The 27307-nt window shown below is 42.6% G+C and overlaps 1 protein-coding gene and 1 long non-coding RNA gene across 3 annotated transcripts in view; both read left to right on the forward strand.

Moving 5' to 3' along the window:
- Positions 1-23994, forward strand: part of CRACR2A (calcium release activated channel regulator 2A) — a 41414-nt gene extending 17420 nt beyond the window's left edge. For both annotated transcript variants that reach the window (XM_081860961.1, XM_081860960.1), the window contains 14 exons: positions 500-646; positions 2680-2770; positions 5024-5119; positions 5998-6185; positions 7236-7307; positions 8558-8603; positions 10828-10916; positions 12183-12510; positions 14393-14525; positions 15497-15578; positions 16315-16429; positions 18476-18577; positions 20756-20832; positions 23200-23994. In XM_081860961.1, the coding sequence (XP_081717087.1) occupies positions 500-646; positions 2680-2770; positions 5024-5119; positions 5998-6185; positions 7236-7307; positions 8558-8603; positions 10828-10916; positions 12183-12510; positions 14393-14525; positions 15497-15578; positions 16315-16429; positions 18476-18577; positions 20756-20832; positions 23200-23290 (1657 nt within the window). In that variant the 3' untranslated portion in view covers positions 23291-23994. The remainder of the gene's footprint in view (positions 1-499; positions 647-2679; positions 2771-5023; positions 5120-5997; positions 6186-7235; positions 7308-8557; positions 8604-10827; positions 10917-12182; positions 12511-14392; positions 14526-15496; positions 15579-16314; positions 16430-18475; positions 18578-20755; positions 20833-23199) is intronic.
- A 275-nt stretch (positions 23995-24269) lies between these two features.
- Positions 24270-26830, forward strand: LOC309341510. The gene is made up of 2 exons (XR_014156354.1): positions 24270-24398; positions 24433-26830. It is a non-coding gene; the product is annotated as an uncharacterized lncRNA (long non-coding RNA).
- The last annotated feature ends 477 nt before the right edge of the window (positions 26831-27307 follow it).

The following is a 27307-nucleotide window of genomic DNA, read 5'->3' on the forward strand; positions in this document are numbered from 1 at the left end:
TACACCTACCAAGTGGCACCACAGGACTCTGCTAAAATATGACAAAATCTTACCTTCAATTTCTCCTTTTTTCTGTTACGTTTTGGATGAGCATAAAAACTCAGCCCAGCATGGTAAGTTTTTTAATGTCTGGTGTTTTAGTATGTTCTGGTATGTGCTGTGAGCCACTCAGACTGGGGAAACCTAGCCAGATGGGCAGGGTATAATAATAATAATAATAATAATAATAATAATAATAATAATAATTCCTTGACCATTCTTTCTTTTATATTTTTATCAAGTTATCATGCCTCTCACCAGGTCAATTATCCCTGCCAACTTTCATATTGATAGGATACATTGTCCTGATTTTATAATTTCATCGTGGCGGCAAGCATATAATAGGCCTCATGACTACAATAGTGATGTGATTTTTGCTTTGCGATACGCAAATGCTGAAACTTTTGCTGCTACAGGAACCACGCAAGTAACACAGATTCCTTTTCCTTTCTTTCTCCAGCGAGAGTGACATAAAGCAACTCTGGTCTCACCTGAGGAAGGATGAGCCACATTTACTGTCTAGTTTTGAAGAGTTCCTGACAAAAGTTTTCTCTCAGCTTCAAGAAGCTGATAATGAGAAGAGTGAATTGGAGCGTGTCCTGAATAGGTTAGTGCTTTTTATGATATCCTAAATGCTTGGGGGGGGGGCAGATAGGAAGTAAACAGCTGGTGCAGAAGCACCCATAGGTTTTGTCTTGCCAGGACTCGGGGTGGCAGTTTGCTTTGAGTAGCGCTAAGGTAAGTACTTACTTAAGGTAAGTAAGCACTATGGTGCTGGAGGAGACTCTTGAGAGTCCCATGGACTGCAAGAAGATCAAACGTATCCATTCTGAAGGAAATCAGCCCTGAGTGCTCACTGGAAGGACAGATCGTGAAGCTGAGGCTCCAATACTTTGGCCACCTCACGAGAAGAGAAGACTCCCTGGAAAAGACCCTGATGTTGGGAAAGATGGAGGGCACAAGGAGAAGGGGACAACAGAGAACGAGATGGTTGGATAGTGTCTTCGAAGCTACCAGCATGAGTTTGACCAAACTGCGGGAGGCAGTGGAAGACAGAAGTGCCTGGCGTGCTCTGGTCCAGGGGGTCACGAAGAGTCAGACACGACTAAGCGACTAAACAACAACAACAGCAGCACTAAGGTTCTGTGTAGCACTTTGTCATCACAGATTTGGGGATGGAGGTGGACCAAAGTATGTGTGGGGGTGTGAGAGAGAAAATCCTAACAGTTTCCAGTGTTTTGCCTGGAAAAACAGTGACAAAAGCACCTGCCTCTTCTGTTTTCTTTCTTAAACAGTTTTGTTGCTGCCACAAGAGGCAGCTCCTTCCCTCCCATCCATCTCTTAGATATGCTGGGCTGTTCCCACTGCAAAATTAAGTTTAACAGTGCAGGTGGCGCTGTGGTCTAAACCACTGAGCCTCTTGAGCTTGCCAATCAGAAGGTCAGCGGTTCGAATCCCCGCGACGGGGTGAGCTCCCATTGCTCGGTCCCTGCTCCTGCCAACCTAGTAGTTCGAAAGCACGTAAAAAAGTGCAATTAGATTAATAGGTACTGCTCCGGTGGGAAGGTAAACGGCATTTCCATGTGCTCTGGTTTCCATCATGATGTTCTGTTGCGCCAGAAGTGGTTTAGTCCTGCTGGCCACATGACCTAAAAAGCTGTCTGTGGACAAATACCGGCTCTCTGGTCCTGAAACCGAGATGAGCGCCGCAACCCCATAGTCTCCTTTAACTGGACTTAACCGTCCAGGGGTCCTTTACCTTTTTTACCTGCTGGGCTGTTCCCGCTGCAAAACTAAGTTTAACAGAGAATGAAGGAAGAGCTGCTACTGCTGGTGATTTTCTTGGCAACCATCCACCACTGGAAACCACTATAACCTATTTCTCCCTGCCCGCCCGCCCCTCTCAATTACTGAAATGGTTCTCAAAAATTGCTCCATCTGAGTTAAGAGGTCAAAGTTGGGGGGAAAATATTTACTAAAACACCTTGCTTCTCCATCCATGTATCTTCCTGTCCTCAGACTTCTGTTTCGGCTCTGGGAGAACAGAGTTCTGGTAGCCCAAAGCACCTGGTTTTCACAAGTTTAAACCTTTAAGGAGGAAACGTCGGGGGGGGGGGGCATTACTAACAAGTGCACTTAAAAGGTTTTTCTTTTTCTTTGTCACAAACCACCAATTGTAATTGGTGATCAACAACTTGCAATAATTTATGGGGCACCAAAGTTACAGCACTCTTAACAAAGTCTCACAGGCAGCACATTTGTGATGGCTGCTCTGACTCTCGGCTTTGCACATCGTTTTACAATAAAATGAAAAGGAAAAGAGGAGTAAATGAGGTTCTCACAGCTCTGAAAAACAAGGTAACTCTGGCTGGTGGGTAACCTACCCTATTTTCATGATTTGGAAGCCTGTTTTGGCTGAAGAGCTGAATAAAGATAAAAAATGGAATGAAGAAATAATTGCACGAGGGACAGAATTTAGCACAACACAACTTTTATTCAGAAAAATCTTCCTCCTCCCACTGAAATACACACACACAAGTACTCAGAAGTAAAAATGTGGGATTGGCTCCTTATATATGAATCCAAAAGCCACTACTGCAGCAAGAATTTCACCTGATGTACTTTTCTCTTTCTGTCTAGGAAGATTGCCGCCTATGATGAGGAAATCCAGCATCTCTATGAGGAAATGGAACAGCAGATCAAAAATGAGAAAGAAAAATTCCTTTTGAAGGCAAGTTCCTTATTCGCAGCATTTTATCATGGATTTCTTCTCAGCTGCTGTAATGTAATAATCAACGAAAAGGAAAGAACTCACTCTGAAACTCACTTACAGGTGGTACCTAACACCAAGGAAACTAGCGCTAATACACCCAGGAACCTCACCAAAATGCTGGAGAGGGTGTACCTGCACAGGCACATACCTCCACATGTGGTGGGAGTGCCCCAAAATCCAATTATTCTGGACAACAACCCTACGAGAAATATGTAACATAACTAAGCAAGTATTAGAAGTCACCCCAGAACTGGCCCTACTAAACATCTTACAAGATTATAATGCCCACTCACATCACAAAGAGCTCATAACCCACCTACTCTCAGCAGCCAGAAGTATCATAGCCAGACACTGGAGAGACCTGTCAGGAGTCAACATGGACCAATGGTACCAAATAGTATGGGAAACAGCCTTACTAGAAAAATTAACCAATAAACTGAAACTGACACTGGCACAAATCGAAGAAGACACCTTCACCCCGGTATGGCTCCCCTTTATCAAATACACAGCCCAACAAGACAACGACAAGAATCCACCAACAGTATACAAATCAATATGGCTGACCTGACTTAAAAACACCCACCCACCCCACTCACACATGCAAACAAAGTTCACCACAGCCAGTCACAAACAAACAACCACACCCCAACCTCTCTCACCACCAAAGGAACACAAGGAAATAGTAAAGAGAACCCGCACAAGCGACGCTGACACAAAATTCCACACATACATTAAGTAAAATAGATACATCGCCACCCCACCCCACCCCCACTCACCACGGCCCCCTCCACCTCTTCCCCCCTTTCTTCCTAATGTAACACTAATGTTTCAGCAAATGCTACTGATCTGTAGAAAATGTAACTTGAAAAAAGAGACATTGCACATACTTTTGTAAACCAAGAAATCTTTAATAAAAAATATGTTAAAAAAAATAAGGAGAGTGAAGACGCTTAAAGTTCATTTGCACAAAGAGCATAGACATAGAGATATGAGACACTGATTTAAATGATTTATCTCAAGTAGGGAGAACAGACAACAAAAAACCCATGCAAAGTGAAGTAAGCTAATATTTAATGCACACATGCCTTGCTCATATTCTTGTACGATATGCTTGTGATATGATAAAGTCAAAGTTAATGTGGCCTTCAAAAATCATTTTGTTAGATGTACCATATTAAGAATATGGACTAGAAATAAGTATAAAAGGTAAAGGTAAAGGTACCCCTGCCCGTACGGGCCAGTCGTGTCCGACTCTAAGGTTGTGCGCCCATCTCACTTAAGAGGCCGTGGGCCAGCGCTGTCCGGAGACACTTCCGGGTCATGTGGCCAGCGTGACGAAGCTGCTGTGGCGAGCCAGCACCAGCGCAGCACACAGAAACGCCGTTTACTTTCCCGCTATGAAGCGGTACCTATTTATCTACTTGCACTTAAGGGTGCTTTCGATGGGCAGGAGCTGGGACCGAACGACGGGAGCTCACCCCATCGCGGGAATTCGAACCGCCGACCATGCGATCGGCAAGTCCTAGGTGCTGAGGTTTAACCCACAGCGCCACCCGCGTCCCTTTAGAAATAAGTATAGGTTATGTGCAAAGATACCCTTATGGATTTCAACACAAGAACCATTTCCTAGAAAAGAGGAGACAGGCAAAGAGAAATGGTTAACTTATCAAGAGTTATTAGAGCGGAGTCAAAGAGACTGTAAAATTAAAACAAGGAAACAGTTAATAGCAGTTTATGGCCTTCAATTGTTTTTTCTCATTTACAATTAACAGAGAGATTTAAGTTGGATAAAGAGACCTTTGGTATAGAACGAAAAATGATATTTCGAAACCAACTGTGTACAGATGAAGAATCTGTTATTGCAAAAATTTATAACCATTTAATGTGTTCTTGCATTTCAAATTTCAACAAAGAATGCATTATTAAATGGGCAAAAAGTGGTTATAATATACAGATGGAATACTGGGAACATGATCACATGCCTTTTTTGTTGTTGTTTAGTCGTTTAGTCGTGTCCGACTCTTCTTGACCCTATGGACCAGAGCACGCCAGGCACTCCTGTCTTCCACTGCCTCCCGCAGTTTGGTCAAACTCATGCTGGTAGCTTCGAGAACACTGTCCAACCATCTCGTCCTCTGTCGTCCCCTTCTCCTTGTGCCCTCCATCTTTCATACCCTGGTGCTCTTACAGTAATTTCTTCTAATTTTACAGGACACAGAAAGGTTTCAGTCCCGAAGTCAGGATCTGGAGCATAAGCTTACAGCGAAAGAGCAGGAACTGGAACAACTGGCTCAGAAACAGAAAAGAGTAAGTGAGATGCAGATACAGAGAAAATTTTGTTTGTTTGCGTGCTTGGCAAAACTTGACATGTGAGTGGGAGAATTGTAATTATATTTATTACAGCAGGACACCATTTTGTTTTTTGCTTTCTTGGTAAAGCAGCTCTCACATCCTAAATAATCAAGAGGCTGCTTTCTGCTGTTCTGTCTTCATCTGTTTGCAACTATCTTTGAAAGAATGCATTCCTGATACGTATCCAATGGTTTCTTTTTGAAATGTTTTGATTTTTTCTTTAACCTGACATGAATATAAGTTATGTAAATAAGTAGCATAACTTGCGTAACCTATGTTAAATAGCTGACAGCAAGATGAATAACTTAGTATTCAGCAGAAACTGAACTGCAGTCGAACAGAAACAGCGCTGATTGTGACAAAGGAAAGTCAGAATGAAAGGGGCTGCCATCTAACACAAAACTTTGTTTCTTTTTGTTCTCGTCTGAACAAGACTTCCATTTCCTAAATGAAGTTTTCTTGCCTCTAATAGCTTCATTGACTTTAGTTGTTAAGCACACTAGCATCTTTTTGTCTCTGGGTTGCTTTCCTGACATGCATTATACATTTCAGCTGAACTTTTAATACTGTGTTTTTAAACAGCTCCCTAGCATTTTGGAGAGATTTGACTCCCTTGGCTTTTTTGTTCCTTTCTTTTCCAATCACTTCATTTGCGCAAAGTTTCCTCTTATGAAGTCAAGTGTGACTATGTTGGATTTCCATCATAATTTGCATACACACACATAAACAAATTTAATAGCACTATGGTTGCTGTTCCCAATCCATTCAATTAAAAAATGAACTTGACTGACTTTTAAAATACATTTGTTTGTTTGTTTTTCTTTCCCGCCCAGTTAGAGGGACAATTTAAAGAGCTGCACAATGACAAGCAGGAGACCAAAGTAGAAAATACCAAGCTGAAGCTTACAAACAAAGGGCTGCTGGAAGAACTGGAGAGAACATCCCAGGAGCTCCTCATTGCACAGCAGCACTTGCAGATGCTCCAGGATGAGGCCAAAAAACTGCAGGAAGAAAAGGAAATGTGAGTGATTCTCAGAACTGGAATACAGCTGAATGTGTCTGAAATATACTCAGAGTTGAGAGTGGATTTCATGCTCTTTATTCAGCTCATAGTGGTGAGGAGGAATGAAAGTCCCCCCAAAGTATCTGCTTTATATACATAATTTACACAATGGACTGCACATGATTGGCTAATTCCGGGATTCTCCTGTAGGCCAATCAGGTTGTGGATTCACTTCCACCTGGAGCTGGATTGGGTGGCTCCTGCTGACCAATCATACTGCTGCATTGTTCTAGGACCAATCAGACTGCTGCATTCTGAATCCTATTGTTCTAGGACCAATCAGACTGCTGCATTTTCGATCCTAATTAGACTCAGTACATAACAGTGTCCAATTTGCATTGCTGGCACAGGCGCATAACAGGTGAAGGGAGGGCCACAAGAATGAACACAGGGGACTGGTATTGGGTTGAATTAGGCCACGACTTTATTGATTACTGGAAAGTTTGGCTAAGGCATTGGCCATGTATCCCACATCAGGCAGCCCTCCTGCTCCCTGATAGGAACCTGGTGGCGTCAAACTTGTGCTGGGGAGTCGCCCCCAACATGGATTGGGTGCCACGATCCTGCACAAGCCGCTGTTGGGAGGGGTGTGTTAGCCCAGACAGAGTCAACCCTCCTGGACACCTCTAACGGGTACCATGACTAAGCTGCTTCTGGCGCAACGGAACACCGACACCAGAGCAGTGCACGGAAACGCCGTTTACCTTCCTGCCAGAGTGGTACCTATTAATCTACTTGCACTTTTTGGCGTGCTTTCAGACTGCTAGGTTGGCAGGAGCTGGGACCGAGCAACGGGAGCTCAACCCGCCATGGGGATTCAAACCGCCGACCTTTTCATCGGCAAGCCCAAGGCTCAGTGGTTTAGACCACAGAGCCACCTGCGTCCCCAAGGTTGCCGGTTATTTTTACAAAAACCCCAACACTAAATCCAGAACACAGATCCCAGTTCTCTAAGAATGGTTGTTATTATTAGGTTTTATTGTGATGATTTTTATTTGTCTCCTTCAGTGAGGTTTACAGAGTGACAGAAATGCTACAGAGGGAGAAGTCAGGGCTTCTTAAGCAGCTGGACTTTTTAAGGTAAGAAAATAAGGTGCGGCAAATCCACCCCTGCCAGCAGCGGGAACCAGAGCAAATATTATAAAACCTCAACACAGGCAACTCCCCACTCGCATGCAATCAGCATGCGTATGACTGCTGACATGCATGCCATTCTCAGCGTTGAAAGGGGGTGGAGCAGGGCGGGGCAGACTGGACTGGACTTGTGTACATCCTGCAGAACAGAATCACTGTGTAAGCTGGGATTCCCCTGTAATAAGGTTTGGTTTAAAATCCTCTCGGCTTTCTTACCACAATACCATATTAATTTCTTAACAAACTGGACTCCCCCACTGATAAGCGGGCAGAGTTGGAGGATATGTTGTAAGTTCTGATGTGGAGACATGCCTTTAATTATTGGCTGTCCCTTTGGCATAAATTGCCAAATTACCATCTTATTCAGTGCCTTTGGAGAGATGAATTCACCAGCCCATGGGCAACAAAAATCCATTCCAAACTGTTGTCTTATGGAATCTCTCCTTCCGATATACTAAATCTAGATCTAATTACAGCTAAAAAGGTCATCAAACAAAGATTGGAGGAGGTTGATTTGCAACAAAATCGTACTACAGGTGGAGGTACATGTTCTCCGATAAATCAGGGCATTACATCTATGTCCCAGATACCTCGATATCTGTCTACCTTATCGGTTGCGTCGCATAGATTCGCATTTCTTAGAGCCAGATTTAATGTGTTCCCCTCAAATGTGCTGAGCAATAGATTTTCTAACGGTAAAACCTCTGTTTTATGCGCATGTGACAACAAATCAATAGAATCCCTTTATCATATCTTGTTAAATTGCCCTTTATATATTGTTCCCCGATCAAGGATTCTGAGTTCAATCATTCTGGAAATTGTTGCTAAACCACCTGAATTACATCTAGCTTATCTACTCCAGGACATTGACTCTTATAGAACATTACAGGTTGCCAGATTCCTGTGTTCAGTTCTTTCATATAAAAGACTTCATGGAATGCTCCATGACTATTAAAAATCTAGTAAACTCTATGCACCATCTTTATCTTCAAGGCCATAATACGGTACATCTAGAGATTGTAAGTAATGTGAAGGAGATTATGTGTTGAAATATTTTAGTTGATATTTTAGAATGTAAAATGCTATTTTATTGATTGATTTGTTTTACCTTGTGGGCTTATAGCTGAATAAAGAATAAAGTATAAAGTTGTAAGTTCTATGTTGTTTTCCTTTCTTTTCATGCCCCACCACTGCAGAGAAAGGAACAAATATCTGAGAGATGAACATGACGAATGTTTACAGGTGAGTGGACTGCCCAAGACTACCTACTCATAAAACGTGTGTTTTTTTCTTAGCCTTGACAGATTCTTAACTATATTGTGGCGACACACCTCTGTAGTTAAGTGGAAGAGCACCTTCTGTGCATGCAGAAGGTCCCAAATTCAAATCCCGACATTTGCAAGTGGGGCTAGGACAGTTTCCTGCAAGAATCCCTGGCAAGTTGTTGCCTGTCTGTTCTGAGCCAGATGGACCAGTTGCCGGACTTTGTAGATGGCGACTTCCTGTGTTACTGATTCTCAAATGTGCACATTCATCATCGTCAACTTATTTGCACCCAGTTTTACCACAAGCGCTGACAACATCATCAAAAACCAAATACAATACCGTATTTTTCCGTGTATAACACGCCCCTGTGTATAAGACGATCCCTATTTTTGGGGACTCTAAATTAAGAAAACAAGGGGGAGATTGCCCAGAGTTGTTGAGCTTTTTTTGACTGCCGAAAATCGATCACCCACCTGACCGACGCTGCCAATTGCACGCGTCGTTGAAGCCACCAATCACCCGCCCAATTGCTGCCACAGCAGCCAATCAACAGCAGCCCTTGCCACAGCCACCAATCGCCACTGACAATATCCTGCTCAAGGCTGCAACCAATTGCCCATCGCCCCTCTGCACTATCCGTGTATAAGATGCCCCCCAATTTAATTATTTTAACATTATTTTATAATAAGAAAACATCGTCTTAGACACGGAAAACTACTGTACTTTCAGATGATTTGGGACATTGGTTTATTATCAATCTGCAGGAGGCAACAATTTGGGCACAAGCTCCTCTCTTCCAAAGATCCTTGCATATTTGTTTTTCTTTTTTATATATATATATAATTTTTATTAGTTTTTTAACATATCATTTTCAAAAGTAATTAAACATACTTTTACATCTTATTCAAGTTTTTGACTTCCATCAATCCTGTCTGAAAATTTTCCAATCTAATCTCTCAGTATGCATTTCTTATCTTCCCTATTACATTTCAAACTCATAACCAAGATCTCTATCTTTTTCTACTTTGTAACACTTCGTATATTTCTCCTTACAAAACTTCTTGTAGTCCTACTAGCGTAATTTGTTGATTACAGTTGCTCTTCAAATAACTCATATACTTCTTCCAATCTTCTGTAAATCTCTGGTCCCGCAAGTTTCGAATCCTTCCTGTCATTTTGTCCACTTCTGCATAGTTCATTAATTTCGTCTGCCATTCTTCTTTTGTCAGAATTTCTTCTTGTTTCCATTTCTGGGCTAACAATACTCTTGCCGCAGTTGTTGCATATAAAAACAATTTAACATCTTGCCTATTAATGTCCTGACCTATAATACCAAGTAAAAATGCTTCTGGTGCATATTTGTTTTTCTGATTATTCCCAATCCCACTTTTGGTTTTCTGTTTTCACCTCCTTCCCTGCACCCAGTCTCATCTTGGTGACTTTAATGCTCATGTGGTTGAAATGCCGTTTCTATTTCCTCTTGGTGCCCAGATATTCCAAAGGTTGATATCCCCAGGCCTTTCTAGGGTACATCCAAGAACATTAGCCCCCAAATCTAGCCCTAACAGAACATCTTTTGTCAACTAGCTAAGGGGTGGACCAAGAGACAGGGAAGTTTCCTTGCTGATGTAGATCCAGAACACAATTTATGGAAAGTTCTCATGTGCAAATGCCATTGAAATGAATGGCTGTCCCACAGGAGCACAGGAGGATGCTTGTACAGTTCCCACCCTCCTCATACACTATTTAAATGACACCTTCACAGGAGTATAAAAAGGTAAAGGTACCCCTGACCATTAGGTCCAGTCGTGACCGACTCTGGGGTTGCACGCTCATCTCACTTTATTGGCCAAGGGAGCCGGTGTACAGCTTTCAGGTCATGTGGCCAGCAGGACTAAGCCACTTCTGGCGAACCAGAGCAGCGCACGGAAACGCCGTTTACCTTCCCGCTGGAGCGGTACCTATTTATCTACTTGCACTTTGTGCTTTCAAACTGCTAGGTTGGCAGGAGCAGGGACTGAGCAACGGGAGCTCACCCCATCGTGGGGATTCGAACCACTGATCGGCAAGTCCTAGGCTATATGGTTTAACCCACAGTGCCACCCGCGTCCCTTCACAGGAGTATACTGCTCTGAAAATAGTGTTGAGTTTGCCATTTTATGTAACTCATTTTGAGGCAGTTTCTATAATATTTCTACAGAAATGTAAGAATGTTCCAACTGCAAGGTGGAAAGAAAGATCGGGCTCGATCATCGGCAAATATATGGAGAAAAAGGTTTTGCCAAAAAGGTAAGGTCCTAGTTTTGCTATTGCGCACATTTATTCTTAATGTAGGGTGCAGAATGTACTGTAGTTAGATACTATTCAAATGAGTGTAAGAAATAGTTCTTTATTGAACTACAGTGGTACCTCAGGTTACATACGCTTCAGGTTACTGACTCCGCTAACCCAGAAATAGTGCTTCAGGTTAAGAACTTTACCTCAGGATGAGATCACAAATCGTGCCCCACGGCGTGGCGGCAGCAGGAAGCCCCATTAGCTAAAGTGGTGCTTCAGGTTATAATAAATAATAATAATAATTTATTATTTCTACGCCTCCCATCTGGCTGAGTTTCCCCAGCCACTCTGGGCGGCTCCCAATCAAATGTTAAAAACAGTACTAAAACAGTATTAAAAACTTCCCTAAACAGGACTGCCTTCAGATGTCTTTTAAAGATAGGATAGCTGCTTATTTCCTTCACATCTGGTGGGAGGGTGTTCCACAGGGTGGGCGCCACTACCGAGAAGACCCTCTGTCTGGTTCCCTGTAACCTCCCCTCTTGCAATGAGGGAACCACCAGAAGGTCCTCAGTGTCCGGGCTGGATGATGGGGGTGGAGACGCTCCTTCAGGTTAAGAACAGTTTCAGGTTAAGTACGGACCTCCGGAACGAATTAAGTACTTAACCTGAGGTACCACTGTATTTATTTCCTGCATCTATATAGTTTTTCTCCATACAGAAATATAGATTGCTTTTATATTTCTTTGCTGTCCTGTTCAGATAGGGATCATATTCAAAACATATTCAAAATATGAACCCAAATTTCAAATTCAAAGTTCTGAATTAAATTTGTACAGGCATCCAACGTGATACAGTGGTGCCTCGCAAGACGAAAATAATCCGTTCCGCGAGTCTCTTCGTCTAGCGGTTTTTTCGTCCTGCGAAGCAAGCCCATTGACGGCTTAGCGGATTAGCGCTCTTAGCGCTATTAGCGGCTTTTAGCGACTTATCGGCTTAGCGGATAAGCAGATAAGCGGCTTAGAAAAAGGGGGGGAGGAAAAAACCCCCGCAGGAACTCGCAAGACATTCTCGTCTTGCGAAGCAAGCCCATAGGAAATTCGTTTTGCGAAGCACCTCCAAAACGGAAAACCCTTTTGTCTAGCGGGTTTTCCGTCTTGCGAGGCATTCGTCTTGCGGGGCACCACTGTATAGAGATGTGATACAGAGAGTTTAAATGATACAGAGATGTGGTATAGAGAGTTTAAAATACGTTATGTTTGGTAATGCTTTTTCTAGCCAGTCTTCAGAAGACGACGATACATTTAACACTGAAAGGAGAAGAAATTCCACTGGTTTGAACGGGTGTCTTTTATTTGATTCTGATTCTGCTGCTGGTGAGGGACTGACTCAAAGAAGGCCTCTACAAAGACTAATATCAATTGAAGAAGATCACCTGCCCCAGCTTCTAAATAGACCGGGAGAGAGGACGCTAACCAAATGGTCTGAAGAAGATGAAGCTAACTTGCCAGAACTGGAAATGAATGAGATCCAAACAGAATCACCATCTGAACAAACACCTTCCTTTCCCAGGGGACAGCCAGTAGGAAAAGAAACACTAGGAAATGTAAGAAACAAAACTACTGCATTGTTTTTATTTTGGAGGTGGATTTTGGCTAATTTATGGCTATCTCTGCTGTGTGCTTTACATTAATAATAATAATAATAATAATAATAATAATAATAATAATTTTTATTTATACCCCGCCCTCCCCAGCCACGGTCGGGCTCAGGGCGGCTAACAAGCAATAATAAAAACAAGTTGAGTGAATACAACTTAAAAACAAGATTAAAATACAACAATTAAAATATTGAAACATTAAAATATTAAAATTCCCCTCTTTAGGGAAGCTTTTAATGTTTAATAGATTATTGTATTTTAGTGTTTTGTTGGAAGCCGCCTAGAGTGGCCAGATGGGCGGGGGGTATAAATAATAAATTATTATTATTATTATTATTATTATTATTATTATTATTAAATGTTTTTGAAAATCAAAGAGCACAATTTCTAACATTATAGAATAATAACGAAGCACCTTCAAACACATCGGTGTGGACCTCTCCCTTTAAAAAGACCTTTCCCTTGCCTCTATTTCACCCAGGAGGGCATGATTGCTTCCTCCCAGGTTTCTGAGTCCTTCCACTTTGTCGATCAGTTCCTCCCTGTTGGTGAGGACCACCAACCAAGACAGGTGATCCCCTCGTTGCTTTTTCCACCTTCTGTATGTCCTTGCATTTTGCCTCCAGTGCACATAGTGAAATATGGACCGAGCAATCCCAAATGGGGAGTGGGGCTGCTTCAGGCATATCCAAAGACCGTTCCAAGGGACTAATTCGGTCCCTGTGGCAGTCTATCTCTTGGGGTAAAATCTCAACAACTTCGGGCTAAAATCATAAAAAAGCTCAACAACTTTTAGGTCAACAACTTTGGTCGGCCCTCACACATGTTCACCTCATCAAATCTGGCACCCCTGATTGTAGTTGTTGAGCTAGAGGGCTCTTTACTGGGATATGAAGAACAGTAGGAGACAGATTCACTCCTCAACACTCTGCCTTCTGTAATGTAGCTAATAGAAAGAAGACAGTCACGGAACTGAGAAATTGCACAAAACAAATGAAATACCATGCAAATCCCTCACACGAGAACTAATCGACTATAAATATTATCTTGTGGAAATCAACTAAATAATAAAAATCAAAAAGCTTAAGGAAAAAATTAGAAAAACCTAATTATAATTATAATATGTCAGAATTTTTGGATTATAATATGTCAGAATTTTTGGGTTTCTACCCTTGTTTGAATTTTGGTCATTTAAAGTTTATGATTTTTCTATTCCCTCCTGAGGAAACTGAATAGTTCAGTGAAACGAGGTTTGTAGCCGGCATCCCGTTAAGGCTTTGTTCTATTTTAGGTTTTTCTGATTTTTTCCTTAAGCTTTTTGATTTTTATTATTTAGTTGATTTCTGTAATGTAGCTGGCTTGAAAAGAGCAAATTATAAAACACTCTAACACAGGGATTAAAATTTATCTCACTGGCCAGCTTTCTTACAAGATGAGGAGATAAGCTTTCAGCTGCCTACAAGAAGACTGTATTGTTTTTATCTTTTGATGTCATGAGTCTCTTGCAATGAGCGCAGCGTGTTGGGTTTTTTATTATTGTTTATTTGAATTATATAAGCCAACTTTGAAATACTATCAGACTTACGTTAGTTGCCCTTGGGTGTGACTGAAATCAATTAGAAAAGCTATTGCTATCAATTGATGTAAGTGGAACCAAAATTTACCTTATTTATTCTGGGTCCAGCCCATAGTACTGAAGAATGGATATAAATGTATTAAATAAATAGATATTTTATTTCTAAATATCTCCTCACCTCAAAAAGCAAAATGATTTAGCAGTAGGTGCAGTGCAGCTTACTGAACAATTTGCACTTGTGTTTGTTTAAAGGATGAACAAGGGTGCTTTGCTCCAAATGGTTTATTCAAGATTGTCATCGTAGGCAATTCAAGTGTGGGGAAGACTTCCTTTTTAAGGCGTTTTTGCGAAGACCATTTTTTCCCAGGCACTGCTGCTACAGTCGGTAAGTAAGTTAAAGGAAAAAAGAACACACAAATCACATTTGTCTGGGCCGCTCATACAAATCCAGACTTGGTGACCCACACTTATTTCCATTGTTTATACGTGTCCTTGTATTTTCAGTCCTCGCTAAACACTGGCTTTTTAAAAGATGTGTCTCATTTCTCTTATTCTTTGGAATTGTTTCTAATTATACCATGGGTAGTGTTAAGTTGTGGGCAAATGTATCAGACGACACAGTGATTCTTCAAACAGCTCTTGTTTATTTAAAGGCCAGAACAGAACTGAACTGAAGAGCTCAGTCAGCCTGCTTATATAGAGCTCCAGAACAACGTAACTGTAGCAGCTTTCTAAAACTATCCAATCACTGAACATCACTTTCGATCCTTCATTTGCATACAAACTATCCAATCCCTGAACGTCACTTTCAATCCTTCATTTGCATAACTATCTACAGTATCCCCCTGCTGGCCCAGGGTGAGAACTTCAGTACATAACAGGTAGGCAACCTAAGGTCCGGGGGCCAGATCCAGCCCAAACGCCTTCTCAATCCAGCCCACAGATGGTCCGGGAATCAGCGTGTTTTTACATGAGTAGAATGTGTTCTTTTATTTAAAATGCATCTTTGAGTTATTTGTGGGGCCTGCCTGGTGTTTTTACATGAGTAGAATGTGTCCTTTTATTTAAAATGCATCTCTGGGTTATTTGTGGGGCATAGGAATTCATTCATTCCCCCCCAAAAAATATAGTCCGGCCCCCCACAAGGTCTGAGGGACAGTGGACCAGCCCCCTGCTGAAAAAGTTTCCTAAATTATACCTTTAGTGACGTCAACTGATGGAAAGGTGGGTGTGGTTTGAGGGGACCAGCCTGGCAAGGCAAATTGGATTCCCTTGTGGTTCAAGACTGGCCTGCAGGCTGTAGGTCCTGCCCCCCCCCACACATCTGGAGATAATCTAAGCTGTGTTCCTTTACAGGTGTGGATTACAGTGTAAAAATGGTGCCAGTGGATAACCACCAAGTACTGCTGCAGTTCTGGGACACTGCTGGGCAAGAAAGGTGAGGAAATGCCCTTACGTCCTGCTGCAACACTGGCAGGGCTGCCCTTTGTTTATTCGAGCCAGGCATGGGGGTCTGCTGGAGGGCTAAGGTGAGGGCAGTTGAAGAATCGTTATTTGCATCAGCCACTAACCATAGCAATAAAATAAAATAAAATGTACATCCCTAGCTAACAGGACCAGTGGTCAGGGATGATGGGAATTGTAGTTCCTAAACAGCTGGAGGGCCTTTACCTCAGTTAAAGGAGTTAAAACTCTTGCCTATCTGCTTCCTGGTGGTTTCTACCTGTAGCAATCCAATAACCCTTATGCCAGGGGTGAGAATCTGAACATATGCTATGCCCTGCTGTGAATTGTCGTCATATCCTGCAACCTTGGGGTCACCCTATACAGTGGTACCTCGGGTTAAGTACTTAATTTGTTCTGGAGGTCAGTTCTTAACCTGAAACTGTTCTTAACCTGAAGCACCACTTTAGCTAATGGGGTCTCCCGCTGCCGCCAGGCCACCGGAGCATGATTTCTGTTCTCATCCTGAAGCAAAGTTCTTAACCTGAAGTACTATTTCTGGGTTAGCGGAGTCTGTAACCTGAAGCGTATGTAACCCGAAGCATATGTTACCCAAGGTACCACTGTATGGTCAGATCATCTGTTTTCTAGGCTTGTTGTTCTGTTGGCTTTATCTTCTGTATGCTTTTGGTGCTAATGACAGAAGATTCATAAAGAGAACTGATTTGCAGATACCGCAGCATCACCAAGCAGTTCTTTCGAAAAGCTGACGGCGTGGTTGTGATGTATGACATAACAGCAAAAGAGTCGTTCACAGCTGTGAAGCAATGGTTAGTGAGCATTGAGGTAAGAAGGACTGAGAGTGTGGCTCCAGGGATGCGGGTGGCGCTGTGATCTAAACCACTGAGCCTCTTGGGCTTGCCAGTCAGAAGGTTGGCAGTTTGAATCCCCACAATTGCTCTGTCCTAACAGCTCGAAAGCAGGCCAGTGCAAGCAAATAAATAGGTACCGCTGCGACGGGAAGGTAAATGGCGTTTCTGTGGGCTCCAGCTTCCATCACGGTGTCCCGTTGCGCCAGAAGTGGTTTAGTCCTGCTGGCCACATAACTCGGAAAGCTGTCTATGGACAAACGTCGGCTCTCTCAGCCTGAAAGCGAGATGAGCGCCGCAACCCCATAGTCGCCTTTGACTGGACTTAACCGTCCAGGACATAGCTGTCAACTTACAGATTTGAAAATAAGGGACCAGTAGCCTCAAAAATAAGGGATCAGCAGCCAAAATAGGGGATTTTCCCAGCACAGGTATGTTCAGAAAGCCCAGCCAGCAGCCAAACGAAGCCTCAAGCGGTGGTTCCCACAGCGCAGCAACCTGACAAAGGGGATGCAGCAAGGAAAACCACTGTCACCTCTCTGCTGGGAAGCGCTGAGCAAAGGCGAGTCCCCAGGCAACGCGGCCAATTTGATCGGCACAAGGCATGCAAGCTCCACCCCCCAGTCGTTCTTAGACTCCTTATTGGGTGAGCAACGCAGCCAAGCAACACAGCTGGAGCCTCCCTCCTCCCTGGCCAGCAGGGAGGGAGGGAGGGAGAGGAGCTGCTTCCTTTGAAACCCAGGAAATTTAAGGGACATCATCAAGAAGGGACAGCAGTGGGACACAGCACTGGGATATGGGAGTTTCCCACCAAATAAGGGACGGTTGACAGCTATGGTCCAGGGGTCATTTACCTTTTACCTTTATCCTGGCTCCCGCACACTTCTACTGCTCGTTTTTGAAACAGGACATTAGCCACAATCCAAGGTTATCTTGTCTCTTCTTGAGAAATTCTGCTGTTTGGTGTGCTTTCCCTCAAACAAGCTTACATTTAGTTAGAAAACAGAAGCCACGCTTAAGCCGAGATGCGTACAATTCAGGCAGCTCTTGGGCGTGTGAATGACAGCATCAGTAATTTGGAGTTCAGCGTTGGGGTCATCCACACACACTTCTCTGGTGTGAACAGCAACATAAAAAAAGCACTGGAAACGCAGCCGTTTGTTCAAAACCACTAATGTGTACGTAGTTAAAATAGGGATGTGGTTGATTAATTGTATTACTATGTCACTTTTCACTAAAATTACTCTCAAAGTGGCTTGTTGTTGTTGTTGTTTAGTCGTTTAGTCGTGTCCGACTCTCCGTGACCCCCTGAACCAGAGCACACCAGGCACTCCTGTCTTCCACGGCCTCCCGCAGTTTGGTCAAACTCATGCTGGTAGCTTCGCAAACACTATCCAACCATCTCGTCCCCTTTGTCCCCTTCTCCTTGTGCCCTCCATCTTTCCCAACATCAGGGTCTTTTCCAGGGAGTCTTCTCTTCTCATGAGGTGGCTAAAATATTGGAGCCTCAGCTTCAGGATCTGTCCTTCCGGTGAGCACTCAGGGCTGGTTTCCTTCAGAATGGAGAGGTTTGATCTTCTTGCAGTCCATGGGACTCTCAAGAGTCTCCTCCAGCACCATAATTCAAAAGCATCAATTCTTCGGCGATCAGCCTTCTTTATGGTCCAGCTTTCAAAGTGGCTTACAAACAATAAATCAAAATAGCATATTAGAACATCACAAATACAGCATAAATCATACAAAATAATTAGCAAACCATCAATAAAGCAATCTGTAAAACACCATTAACAAAACAGCTAAACAACTAAAACGTAAGCTAAACAGAACAACAATAGCAAAAGGCATATTATTAACAAATCAATTAGGCATTTATAATCTATAACGGAATATTATAACCGCAATGTACCGGTATATCTGGAATGTCGGGTGCACTTATTTTTGTGTCTGCTTGCAGTGCCGGCTAGGAGCTTTCAATGCTCTCAGGAGAGAACCCGTATTTTAACTGCTGTTCATTATCTTCTAGGAAGCAGCAGGGGAGAATATTCCTGTCCTCTTGCTTGGGAACAAAACAGATAATGAAAAAGAACGGGAAATCCCCAAGGGATTAGGAGAGCATTTAGCCAAGGTACAGTATGAAGAACATACAGTTCTAAAAACAACCAGTAATGTACATTTAACAAAACTCCATGTTCCTCTTGGGAACAACTTCTGTGATAACAAGGTCAATGAATATTACCCATCTGTGGCATGAAGTCAAATATTTGATTTTGTATATCTCATTAAACTGAGGCCTTTGAAGCTATCTCATTACGACTGAAGAAGGGCCTGCTTTCACAATGTGATGATCAAGTTTCAAGAAAAAATCCCTCTGAATTGCCTGTTTCAATTAGAGCTGGTTTACTTATCCTCTTCGTGAGGGAGCACCTTTGTTTGAGTACCTCGATTTCATGATCCTGGGTACAAGAACAGCTTTCCTTTTGACGAGAAGGCACTATAGATGGATGGGAATCTATGGGCAGCTGCAAATTTGCCCTGTGGCCCTAGAGAAGAGGAGTAAAATACCATATTTTTTGCTCTATAAGACACACCAGACCACAAGACGCACCTAGTTTTTGGAGGAGGAAAACAAGAAAAAAAAAAATTCTGAATCTCAGAAGCCAGAACAGCAAGAGGGATTGCTGTGCAGTGAAAGCAGCAATCCCTCTTGCTGTTCTGGCTTCTGGGATAGCTGCGCAGCCTGCATTCGCTCCATAAGACGCACACACATTTCCCCTTACTTTTTAGGAGGGAAAAAGTGAGTCTTATAGAGCAAAAAATATGGTACTTCTCCTCTTCCCTGGCACCAGCAGTTGCATCCTCCACCTTGGTTTAAAGGTGAAAGTCACAGCTCTCTCATAGTATATAAAGCTGGATACTACCAAAATTAAGCCGTGCACTACTTTTAAGCACGTCGAAGAAAGAGCCCAACTGAAGCAGAACCAACTTGACTTCTGCAAGAGGAAAAACCCGGTAGATCTTACAAACTTATCAGAATTCTTTCAGAGTGTCAACAAGCAGATAGAGGTAATCTGGTTGACATTGTGTACTTGGACTTCCAAAGAGCTTTAGACAATGTACCTCACCAAACACTCCAGAGTAAGCTTAGCAGTCAAAAATAAAAAATGACACTCAGGACAAGGGTGATTCTGGTTTGAAGCCTATATAGTGGTATCTTGATTCTCAAACTTAATCCGTTCTGGAAGTCCGTTCCGAAACCAAAGCGTTCCAAAGCCAAGACATGCTTTCCCACAGAAAATAATGCAAAACGGATTAATCTGTTACAGACTTTTAAAAACAACCCCTAAAACAGCAATTTAACATCAATTTTACTATCTAAAGAGACAATTGAGCCATAAAATGAAAGCAACAATCAGTACCGTACTATAAAATAAATAAGACAGTGTTGTAGATGATAAAAATTAAAATTACATTTTTTTCCTTATCTGCACTAATAATAGTTATTGTTTTTATTGTTTTATTATTATTTATTATTTTATTTTATTATTTTATTTTATTATTGCTTTTATCAATTTCTGCAATCACACAATCAATCAGTAGCTGAACTGGGTTTCACACAGTCACAAAAACAAATTAACTGAAAAAGCCACAAAAACAGAAAATAAATAGCTAAAACAAAAGCGCCAAACTTAATCTGTTCTGGAAGTCCATTTGACTTCTGAAATGTTTGAAAACCAAGGTGCAGCTTCTGATTGGTGCAGGCGCGCTGGAAACAATAGCTGACAGCTGCATCGGACTTTCGACTTCAAAAAAAGTTTGAAAACTGGAACACTTAACTTCTGGGTTTTTGGCGTTTGGGAACCAAGATGTTTGAGAACCAAGGTAGCACTGTACCCATGATGTAAATCAATGTGTCAGAAGGAGCTCTCCCTGCTCCTAAACCCAAAGGAAATGTCGGGGTATTTAGATAGCCTTCAAAAGGGCCATATGTAAATCTCTTCCAGCAAATCCAGGCCTTAAATTATGTAACTATCGGTGTGTATCATCTCATTATGAAAAGTGATTGTCTCAACGCAATGCATGACTACAGTGGCAAAATTATATTTTAAAAAATCTAACCGCCACAATGCAGCAATAAAGGAAGTCATAGTGGCTGTTACATAAATACAAATATATTTTAGGGGACGGCGGATGCTTTTACAGTGGAATGAGATTCTTGAGATATATGTATAAATTTAGATTTAGTCCCCAAGGGTGCTTGTTGCTAAATGATGTGAGCAATGCTTTTTTTTCTTTTCTATTATAGGATTACAATTTAATCTTCTATGAATGCAGTGCTCTGTCAGGTGACGGCATAAACAAGTCTGTCCGACACTTGGCCAGGTAAGGAAAAGTGTTAAGGATGCTTTGCAAACTAGGGTCCATCAAGTTTTATAAATGGGTTCCAGTGAACAAGTGTGTTCATGATGTTTGAGTGGTCCTGGTGTTGGTGTTGCGTCTCATACCAGGAACTCAGCGAAGAAAACTATTATGCCACCATCAGTAGGAGAATTGTATACCAAGTACACGAATAAGATTTGAAATGGGAAAAGGAGCAGTCAGCATGAGTTGGGAAAGTGAACATTGGTGTAGCTTCTATTTGGAATTGTATATCAGAATCATTCTTTGGTCTTCTATGGCAAATGGTTATGAGTGTTGGTGTAGCTCTTCAATGCACTCATGAGCAATATTTCATTATATTAACTGTGTTTCATTGTCGCTTTGAAAAGCATTCTTGGCATGTAAGTAGCCTAGCTTAGTTTAAAAGGATAATTCGTCGAAGGTAGATCCAGAGGTGTAATTGGGGCGGGGGGGTTGTAAGGATGGTTGCCCCAGGGTGCAAAATAGTTGAGGCAAAAAATTTCGACCACCTGGTGCTGCCTATTGTTGTAAACAAAAATCTGTCCTTTTTCCCTTATGGGGTATCCAAGAGCCCATATACAGTCCTTACATAGGTTCCCTATTGGTAGGAGAAAATAACAGAGGCCAGCCAGAGAATTTTGAGAAGCAAAGCAGCTAGTAAGCCTGATCTTTATTGATCTGTTGCAACAGGGTGCTCCCCTCACCCGCAGGAAAGGAGGAGGAACCCAGAACAATGGCGCGCAAGGCCTTATATGGACTTTTGAAATTGCCACCCTGTAGATCAAGACCACTCCCAGAAACATCATACATACATCACAGAAGGGGTGCAACCTAAGACCAACCCCCAGATACATCATACCTACATCACAGAAAAGGCGGTCTGAAACAGAAATTTGAATGTTGTTTTTCTCCTGTCTTTGTTTATCTCCTGTCTGGCAGGCTATTTGATTGGATTGCCTGGGGAGCCTGGCCAGTCTTTTGTAGTGATAAATACATAGTTCCTGGGCCATGTCACAGGCTCACACTCTATTCAAACACAGACATACCCTTAAGACAGGATTTGTGAAGGAAAAGGCAATGGGGAGGCTTTTCCATTTTCCTTTGACCTTGCAGAGAAAACATTTGCTCAGTTTGGGAATCAAAATGGTTCCAGGTCGGTCTTCCTGTGCTGATCTGTGTACGTGCTTGGTTGGTTCACTTATGAACATTTAACATATATCTAAAACCTCAAAATTCCTATCACACTCCATACAGCTGCACACTTCCACTTCAAACAGCTTCACCGTGCGAACCAGGAAATGAGCTCTCCAGACAACTGGAGATCTCTGTGGCTGTGATCTGCTGGGTAATGTGGATGCCATTGGGCATGCATACTATGTCCAGTTTTCACCCACCCACCCTCTGTGCAACCCCGGGGACTGGCAATCCATGCTACGCCACTGGTTAGATCTATCAATGGCTATTAACCCAGTTGGTTATCATAGAATCATAGAGTTGGAAGAGACCACAAGGGCCATCGAGTCCAACCCCCTGCCAAGCAGGAAACACCATCAGAGCACTCCTGACATATGGTTGTCAAGGCTCTGCTTAAAGACCTCCAAAGAAGGAGACTCCACCACACTCCTTGGCAGCAAATTCCACTGTCAAACAGCTCTTACTGTCAGGAAGTTCTTCCTAATGTTGAGGTGGAATCTTCTTTCTTGTAGTTTGGAACCATTGCTCCGTGTCCGCTTCTCTGGAGCAGCAGAAAACAACCTTTCTCCCTCCTCTATGTGACATCCTTTTATATATTTGAACATGGCTATCATATCACCCCTTAACCTCCTCTTCTCCAGGCTAAACATGCCCAGCTCCCTTAGCCGTTCCTCATAAGACATCATTTCCAGGCCTTTGACCATTTTGGTTGCCCTCCTCTGGACACGTTCCAGTTTGTCAGTGTCCTCCTTGAACTGTGGTGCCCAGAACTGGACACAGTACTCCAGGTGAGGTCTGACCAGAGCAGAATACAGTGGCACTATTACTTCCCTTGATCTAGATGCTATACTCCTATTGATGCAGCCCAGAATTGCATTGGCTTTTTTAGCTGCCGCGTCACACTGTTGGCTCATGTCAAGTTTGTGGTCAACCAAGACTCCTAGATCCTTTTCACATGTACTGCTCTCTCATAATATTCACATTCATAGGTCAAGAGGTTCCGTTTCTGGAGAGAAAGCACAAGGTGGTGTTGGGGGCCCCCCCACATTCAAGCTTTGCTCAGTGGGCTTCATAGATGCATAGAACTAAGTGTTGTTGTAAGCAGATGGCCCTTGAGCCAATTCTACAAATTAGTGTTTATGTTTCTTTCTGTAGGGTTTTAAAAGAACAAGAAGAAAAGGTGAAGGAAAAGACTATTCAGCTACATCAAGCCTCCAAGAAGAAGACTTGTTGTACCAAGCAGTAGGGGGCGTTTATGGCTTATACACACTTAACTTTTGCCTGCTCTTTCTAGCTACTGTTCTGCGCTTAAAAGGACTGTGGCCAGGCACTGGGATTGGGGTTTTTTTTAGCCTTGGAGCTTTCTGTGTGAAAATCTTCTCTTTAGTGCTCATTCTGAGCAAATATCAATTCAGGTTTTCTTCAGATTGATGTTTCCTCCGTTTGAGTGCTAAAGAGCAGCTTTTCGCAAGGAAAGCTCTGGGACAAAAAACAACAAAACCCGCTCAGACACAGACCTTTTAAGGAAACAGTGGATGAAGGGTAATAATTGTGGGGTGTGAAATACAGAGCGGTCAAATACAACATTCCTAGAGTGGACATAAAAAGGGGATGTCTGGAGATGTCTGGACCAGCCAGTCGGAACTTCCTGTTTCCTCCTGGGCTGGGACAAACTTCCTCTACATTTGACTAGAGGTGGGCGTGACCTTACCTGTGCAGGTAACAAAACAGCAGAGGGCAAGACAGCCATCTCTCTCTCTGACTCCAGTCCTTGAAGAAGCATCATCTCCTTAGCCTAAGATGCTCTCTTGGCAGCCAAGAGAGGACAAAGGAACTACTGTATTTTTCGCTCTATAAGGCGCACCAGACCACAAGACGCACCTAGTTTTTGGAGGAGGAAAACAAGAAAAAAATATTCTGAAATCTCAGAAGCCAGAACAGCAAGAGGGATCGCTGCGCAGTGAAAGCAGCAATCCCTCTTGCTGTTCTGGCTTCTGGAATAGCTGCACAGCCTGCATTCGCTCCATAAGATGCACACACATTTCCCCTTACTTTTTAGGAGGGAAAAAGTGAGTCTTATAAAGCAAAAAATACGGTATCTCCTTATGGGATAGATTCAATAATAATAATAATAATTTCTATTATTTATACCCCACCCAGCCACTCTGGGCAGCTTACAACACATCTAAAAACATAATAAAAACATCAATCCTTTTAAACTTCCTGGGATGGAGTTTGACATTGATAAGTTCAGGGCTTATCCTCACAGTCTTAAAATCCGCCTTGCCACTGCCTGTTTCCCTTAACTGGAGGTAAAGCCAGCCTTTTTGCCTAATCAATATTAACACGAAAAGGTGTTTTTTAAAATTTTAAAAAAAATGCATTCAGTTGTGCCATAAATTTTTTTTAAAAAAGCATTCAGTTGTGCCATAAAACATTTGTTTGCTACATCATGGTTTTCCCTGCTTCCATACCCCACATCCTTAAAGGTAAAGGGACCCCTGACCATTAGGTACAGTCGCAAACGACACTGGGGTCACAGCGCTCATCTCGCTTTACTGGCCGAGGGAGCCGGCGTTTGTCCACAGACCGTTTTCCTGGGTCATGTGGCCAGCATGACTAAGCCGCTTCTGGCGAACCAGAGCAGCACACAGAAACACTGTTTAGCTTCCTGCCGGAGTGGTACCTATTTATCTACTTGCACTTTGATGTGCTTTCGAACTGCTAGGTGGGCAGGAGCAGGGACCGTCACGGGGATTCAAACCGATTTCATTGTTGTTGTTGCTGCTGCTGAATTCCAGGTGCAACTTTCTCTACTCCTCGGATGGATTTCCCAGGCAGGAAGTCCCTTTTCTCTCATTGTGGCTTACTTCTGAGTTGGAGTGCCTGACTCAGTTGCTAGCACACCAGGCACAATGCCCCCTCCTCTCTCCATAGTCTTTCAAAGGGCAAAAGCTTTGCTGCCCCCTCCTTGCTTCAATGTGTGTTGGCAGCCTCAATGTTCCCCAGCAGCCCAGACAGCTGTATGCAAGAGCCAAGCTGGTAGCAAGCAGTGCGGCAGCTAGACTGGTGACTGAGAGTGGCCGCCGGGACCACATAACTGCACTGAGAGAACTGCATTGGCTCCCAGTACGTTTCCGAGCACAATTCAAACTGTTGGTGCTGACCTTTAAAGCCCTAAACGGCCTCAATCCAGTATACCTGAAGGAGCATCTCCACCCCCATCGTTCAGCCCAGACACTGAGATCCAGCGCCGAGGGCCTTCTGGCGCTTCCCTCATTGTGAGAAGTGAGGTTACAGGGAACCAGGCAGAGAGCCTTCTCAGTAGTGGCACCTGCCCTGTGGAACGCCCTCCCAGCAGATGTGAAGGAAATAAGCAGCTATCTTCTTTTTAAAAGACATCCGAAGGCAGCCCTGTTTAGGGAAGTTTTGAATATTTAATGCTGTATTGTTTTTAACACTTGATTGGAAGCTGCCCAGAGTGGCTGGGGAAACCAAGCCAGATGGGCAGAGTATAAATAATAAATTATTATTATTATTATTATTATTATTATTATTATTATTATTATTATTATTTGTACTGGATAGGATTTACTCCGGAGGAGGAGGAAGTGCCAAGTGAGCCGTGCCCCTTCACAGCCACATCATTCATGTTGGTGGCAAGTAGGGTTTGGTCAAGTGAATAGCCCAAAGTTGTTGGTTTATTTTCTTTGCACAATCTCCAATAAAAAATGGAAGTTTTTGAGCTATTTGAATGGAAAAACGACACAGCCGACAGGGGTTGCCTATGTCCAGATTTCCCCAGACATTTAAGCAATTTCTGCCCAGACACTGCTTCTGACAGCTGAGTCTGGACATATGGCCACCCAAGTCGTAAGGGGGAAAATAGGTATATAGAAAAGAGAATTCCTGGATGCAAATGTCCAGATTTGGATGGCGCTGTGGTGTAAAAACCAGAGCCTAGGGCTTGCCAATCAGAAGGTTGGTAGTTCGAATCCCCGCAAGGGGTGAGCTCCCGTTGTTCGGTCCCAGCTTCTGCCAACCTAGCAGTTCAAAAGCACACCAGTGCAAGTAGATAAATAGGTACCACTCCAGTGGGAAGGTAAATGGCATTTCCATGCCCTACTCTGTTTTCACCAGAAGCGGCTTAGTTATGCTGGCCACGTGACCCAGAAAAACGGTCTGCGGATGAGCGCCACAACCCCAAACTCGTTTGCAACTGGACTTAACTGTTGGGGTCCTTTACCTTTTACTCTTTGGTAAGAGAAACCCCCGCCCCCCCCGAGATTTAATTGCTTTGTGATTATTCCAGATAAATAGAAACCTTTTCCATTTTATTAGCTGATCATTTGTTGTTTGATTTAGAATATTCTGAAATGAGATTCATTTGGGAAATAATACTTTTAACTGCTGAAATGATAGAAGAGTTTTAAACATTGCTTAATAAATTCATTGGAAAGTTGTTCATAATTATATTTATTGTATTTATATGAATATTGAGGCAAAAAGAAATGAGTATGTTTTGTTAAAAATATATTGATTTATTTGTTCCATTTTATTTAGTTTTTGTAATTATTTAAAATAATGTAATTCAATCACCTCTGTTTTTCTCCATTTGCCTAACTACTATAAAAAGATCAAGGCTGTGTCTGAATTAGTTTGATTCACTTTAACAATTGTGGCTGCAATCCAAGGCCCAGAAAGACAGATAAGATTTTTTCCTGTTTTCTTCCAGTGGCTTTGTTTATATTTTTCTTTTAAAAAATAAACATTTTAAATTATGAAATATTTTATGATGATGAGTAACATGTTTAGCACACTGTGTTCATATATTTACTCTCCCAAAATGATTTCTGTGTAGTAGGAATACTTTTGTATAATACCATGTACAGTCTCGGATCGTTACAGTTCCTACACCAAATCAATATGAAATGGTAGAGAAGCTTGTTGAAATCCAGGCTTTTAGAAGTCCATGATAAACATGATGACAAGTATGAAGAAAGAAAAACTGATTGGAGCTCAGAAAATGAGACTGACTGAATTTCATGTCATATACACATTGATGGTTTCTTCTTTTAACCCTCACCCCCGTGACAGGGTGAGCTCCTGTTGCTTGGTCCCAGCTCCTGCCCACCTAGCAGTTCGAAAGCATATCAAAATGCAAGTAGATAAATAGGTAACGCTCCAGCATTTCCGTGCGCTGCTCTGTTTTCGCCAGAAGCGGCTTAGTCATGCTGACCACATGACCCGGAAACTGTCTCCG

Source organism: Podarcis erhardii (genome assembly GCF_964252035.2).
Source record: "Podarcis erhardii genome assembly, chromosome: 5".
NCBI lineage: Eukaryota > Metazoa > Chordata > Lepidosauria > Squamata > Lacertidae > Podarcis > Podarcis erhardii.